Raw genomic sequence first — 5,454 nt, forward strand, 5'->3', positions numbered from 1 at the left:
ATGCCCAAGGTCCCAGGAAGTTACCTCCTCGGCCCTCACTGGCAGCCGGCTTCACCTGGATCGGACGACTCATCTGAAAGACATTGGACCAGCAAGCCCATTCAGCGGGGCTCCCGGTCGGCCCCAATTTCCCCTCCAGGTCCCTTGGGATCGGAGCCCAAGCCCTTCATATCTGTGGTCAGCACTGCCCCAGCACAGTATCGGTTTCCCCAAGATCCCTTCCTCCAAGTCGGGAGTGGAGAAGGAGCTGGGAGACAGGAAGCCTGGGCGAGCACAGGACTCTGGGCCCCTGGCCCCTGGCCATACTGGAAGGCTTCCCGTGAGAGGCGCTGGGTGGCAGGTGGCCCTGACACTGCAGATTTGTGTCTCGCTGACATCGAGGCTGAAACACTGTCGTCGAGATTTAAACAGCCAGGGCCCAGCGTCGCGGGACCGCCCCGACCTGCCCTCTGTGGGAAGGCCACCCTCTCTCACGCCCAGTGTGACAGATGGGGAAAAGCCCCAAGCCTCTGCCTCACCATGGTCTCCACCCTCCCCTCCACCCCCTCGCAGGCTCCCCTTCCCCTGAGGGTACTCAAGGTCTCCAGGCATCGTGCTCCGCCCTGGCTCGTCTCCCTCGTCCCAGTCTTCCGGGACAGTCTCCCCCGGGGGTGACTCGGACTTCCGTGTCTCCAGCCCCCTCTGCTGTGCCTTGGGCCCACATCCCCAGCTGCCTGCCGGACGTCCCAGCCAGGAAGTCCCCAGGCATCACTCAGCACACCTAAACCAGAGCCCGTCCTTTTGCCCGGACCGGACTCTCCTGACCACCCAAGCTGTGAAACTGAAGGGCCGCTGGACAGCCCCCCCGGCCCACTGCGCCGTGTAACTCGGGGGCTCCCTGACAGGGCGAGGATCACCTGGGAACCACAGCGGACTGGCAAGCTGGGGGCTGTGCCATTTGAAGGAGCTCCTCGGTGATCTCCATATATACCCGCCGCGCCCCCCCAGCCACCCTGAGGGAATTCATGATGGAACCCCCACCTCACCTTCCTCTCATGGGTGTCGTGGGGACCACATGAGGTAATGGGGACGCAATAGGGTCTTTGCAAACTGCCAAGAGCTGGGTGCGTGGGGCGTGAGTAGTTGGGGGGCAGACAGCTGAGTGCCGGGAGGAAAGGACAGCGGCCTCCCTGCCATGGACGAAGGGGTGCTGATGCCCATCTGGCCTGAGGAGGTGATGGGCTGACCCCTCCCTTCAGGAAATGTACTGCTTCTGCACCAATCAGGGGCCACTCCATCTCTTACCAACATGCTTGTTGCCGAGACAACAGGCAGCTTCCTGTTGCCATAGCCACAAGTGCTACCCGGTAACCATGGTAACGCCCTGGCAGTCACAGTTGAGCAATTTCCTTTGGATCAAATTTGGGAGTGAGAGGGGTGGGGAGAACTTACTTAAAAGAGAGAGAGAGAGAGAGAGAGAGAGGAAAGGAACACAGGCGACCCTGAAGCAGCACGAGCCCCGGGGCTCAGACACACCCACTGCCGGGGTGGAGCGCCAGGGTGTCCCAGGGTGCGGGTGGAGGCCCAGACACCCACGGGACTCGGGCTGCAGCTAGAGAGGATGACCGGCCCGTCCCAGCAGGTCAGGGCAGGCTGGCCAGGTCTGGACAGACACCTGTGACTGGAGGGGGACTGACGGGCAGAGCCGTGGAGTGCGCAGACACAGGAGCGATGGAGCGATGGGCAGACCAGGACCAGGGCGAGGAAAGAGCGTTCCTGAGGGCGGGGGAGGAAATGAGGCGAAGGGGAGGCAGGGAGGAGCCTGTCGGGGGAGGTGAGCGAGGGCGGAGGCCCAGGCTGGGGGCAGTGGGGTGACCGAGGCTATCATTATTTTACCAGTTCTTAAATAGATCCCGAGAATTTCTCTCCAGAGCCTAGAGTGACGAACGCGGGTGACAGCAGCGGTTTCCATGGCAGCTGCCTCCTGGCTGGGTTTCCTGGGAGATGTTGCTCACTGGTGCTCTGGGAGACGCCCCTTGCCCTCCACCACCCTCTAAGGAGAGGGGACGCTGAGTGGCACATCTCCCAAGGACCTGGCCAGGGCAGAGGCTGCAGAGGCTGGAGGCCCCAGCGTGCAGCCAGCATTTCCCGAGGCTGCAGTGAGCCCCAGGAGGGTCCCTTTTAAGGGACAGTGGTGACCTAGATGGGGACCTCTCCTGTCTGCTCCCAGAGGAAGAGATGATGCCACCGTCCTGAGCCCACTGAGTGCCAGGCCCCTGCAGGGCACTGCACTGCCCCTTTTAGTCACACTGCAAGGTAATACCCACGTCCCACACTGCAGGTGGGGACCCGAGCCCGCAGGTTAAAGCCAAGATTGCAGGTGGCTAGGTGGTCGGGCTGGGATCTGCGCAGGTCTGTGTAATTCTGAAGTCCTTAAGTTTTGCATCATGCTGCCCACCTCCATTCCTTAACTCCCCACCCCCCGCCCCCAGGCACTTGTCCTCTCTGGAGAGAGAGAGAACAGAGACGTGAGAGAGTACGCCCATGGGCAGTCTCACCACACTCCCTGCTCCTTGGGGCCAGTACTTGAACTATGCAGTAGGCTATGTGTGGTCCACACCGTAACCACCAGGCCTGGGGCTGGTCCAGTCTATTCTTAAGACATTAACACAGGGCATAGACATTAATGCAGGTAGTGTAGTGGTTAAGGTGCTGGATTCCCACATGGCCGACTGCGGTTTGAGTCCTGGATCTGGTGGCTTGCTTTCTCACTTTCCCTCTCTCTGTCTCTCTCTGGTGAATTAAGAAAATAACAATAATAATAAAATTAATGAAAAGAAAGTAAAATATAAAAAAAAAAAGACAGTAGACACCAGCAGGTGATGTAAAGGTTAACATTGCTGGACTCCCATGTAGTCAACCACAGTTCAGGTCCTGAACTCGGCAGCTAAAATTCACATCAGGCACTTGTGCGTGTGTGCCCGAAATAGTAAGAGAAGACTGAATTAGAAGGGATTGAGGTGTGGCCATCACCCGGGGTGGTGGGGTGGTGGTGATTTCTCGCTTTCTGTCTCTGGTGAGCACACACAACCCTACAAGCAAAAATCTCTCTCTAAAATAAAACAATAATAATTATAATAAAATGAATAAAAATAAATAAAATTAAATAAATAATTCTTTTTTAAAAAAAGACATGATGGGACCAGCAGATGGCATAATGGTTATGTTGCTGAACTCCCACATACCACTGCAGTTCGAGTCCTGGACCTGGCGGCTTAAAGCTCACACCGGGTGTGTGTGCGTATGTGCCCAAAATCCCAAGAGAAGAATGGAGGAGAGGGGATTGTGGCGTGGCCATCCCCCATGGGGGTGATTTCTCGCTTTCTGACTCTCCAGCGAGCGTATGCACCTTACGGCAAAAATCTAAAAAAAAAGGACATTAACACAAATAGGTAGAGAGGGCCAGGGCTCTGCGGGAGGCCAAGGCTGTGGGGAGCTCACTCAGGCACAGCTTCACGAAGGAAGTGGCGTCTGCCGTGGGCCTTGCAGGCCTGGAGTCATCAGCTGTGTTCAGATAATGGGAGAGGCAGGGCCGGGGTGAGCCCTGGCCTGGCTGGGGTGTGGCCAGGGAGCTGCCCGTCTGAAGGAGCACGGTTCTGGCGAGCGTCTGGCGTAGAAGAGCTGCCAGCGTGGAGCAGACTGGGTTTCCGGCAGATGGGGCGGATGGCCGCCCATTAAAAAGTACACACTGGCGAGCTCAGGGCGGGCTGGGAAAACCGCATCAAGAAATGGGCCTTAACTACCCCCTTGCTGTCGTGGTTAAGGTGCTGGACTCACACATGGCCAACCGCAGACTGAGTCCCAGAAGGTGCCGAAGGGAGAAGATGTCGCCCATGAGCTGGGAGTCAGGCCCGTAAGGGAGCCCCCTCTGGGTCCCAGAAGGCAGGCTGGACTTGGGCCTCCCCCTCTCTAGGCGGATTCTGGAGTTTAGAGCTTGCCCCAAATCTCAGGAGAATGGAGGAGAAGCGACTGAGGTGTGGCCACCCCCCGGGGGGTGATTTCTCACTTTCTGTCTGTCTCTACCTCTCTCTCCAGTGACTACGTATGCCCTGTCAACAAAAATATCTCTCAAAAAAAAGAGACCTTGCATTTTTCTTTTTAAAGTTTTGCAAAAGGGCATGTACACTCACTGGGGAGAGACAGAGAAAGAGAGGGAAAGTGAGACAGCCATTCTCAAGGGCGACGGTCACTATGCAACCCCTTCTCTGCCATCTTGCTCCTTTCGGAATTCGGGGCACATGGACACACACCCGCATGTTCCTCGAGCTGTCGGGGTCAGGATTCGAACTGTGCAGGCAGCCATGTGGGATCTAGCCATCTTAACCACTGCTCTGGGCTGGTCCATCCTTGTATTTTAAAGACAATGAGGATCCAGGAGAGGATTTGAAGTAGAGACGAGATCTACTTCAGAAATTCAGGTTTTGTCCTACCCAGGGTCCGCCCGGCCCTGCTGTCACTGTGTATAGAATGGGTGGGAGAGGGAGTGACCAGAGGCAGCGAGGTCAGTAATACAGTGAGGGTGACCTTGCAGGGCAGAGGGAAATGGGCAGGTAAAGAGGTGCTTAGCAAGAAGTAGCAGGCCTATAGTTCTGTGGGGTGTGGGCCCCAAGGGACAGGAGGGATGTGGAGGCAAACTGGGCTTATGGCTTGGGAGCTGGGCAAGTTGGAAGTTTGAGTCAGGAGGTGCCGGGACGTTGGGGCGGGAGGAGGCTATGGATGGGGTTGAGGGCAGTGGTAGTGCTCGCCCCGGCTCTGAGCCTCAGTCTCTGCAGGGCTGGGTCCCTTCAGGGACAACATCTGGCATTCAGGTGGGCTGTGTGGCTGGAGGGGAGCCACACTCTCCTCCTGGTGGCCCTACCTGCCTCCTTCCGGCCACAACAGAGCAGTCATGGGAGTGGGGCCAGGTCATCAGGAAAAAAGTGCATTGCCTCCTGGGCTAACATGGTGTGGCCGGACGTCCAGAGAGCTGGCGCCTGGCTGAGGATCACCTGGCTGAGGATCACCTGGCTGGGGGCTGCTCCCTGCAGAGCTTCCCAGGGGAAGCCCAGACCAGTGTCTGCATCAGGGCCCGGCTGGGAGAGAATTCACGGGGTAGAAAGGCGGAGAGGAGGGGATCTCCTGATTTAGGCCCTGGAGGAGGGAGGGTCGAGGTGGCACAGACACCGCAGGGCCCTAGGAATGGAGGGGAAGGTGAGACCCCACCCCACCGCCTGCCTGGTTCAACTGCCTGCATCCCCACCTTGGCTCTTCTGCTGTCGCCTTCCACTCGGCAGTCCCCTCTGGGGAAAGAAGGAAAGAGTCCCATAGAAGGCCCCGGAAGGACCAGAGAGAGCTGTGGAGAGGTGTGAGGCAGTGGGGCAGGAGAGCAAGCTTCCCTGACTTCCCGGCTTGTTCTGACTCGCCCTCCTCCTGCAC

At 57.9% G+C, this 5,454-nt stretch overlaps 1 protein-coding gene across 1 annotated transcript in view; it reads right to left on the minus strand.

Moving 5' to 3' along the window:
• CELF6 (CUGBP Elav-like family member 6) overlaps positions 1-5,454 on the minus strand; it is a 34,380-nt gene that overhangs the window by 17,766 nt on the left and 11,160 nt on the right. Inside the window, exon 3 of the mRNA XM_006167274.1 lies at positions 25-73. Within this exon, the coding sequence (XP_006167336.1) occupies positions 25-73 (49 nt within the window). The remainder of the gene's footprint in view (positions 1-24; positions 74-5,454) is intronic.

This window comes from Tupaia chinensis, unplaced genomic scaffold, assembly GCF_000334495.1.
Source record: "Tupaia chinensis unplaced genomic scaffold, TupChi_1.0 Scaffold144682_1, whole genome shotgun sequence".
Lineage (NCBI taxonomy): Eukaryota > Metazoa > Chordata > Mammalia > Scandentia > Tupaiidae > Tupaia > Tupaia belangeri.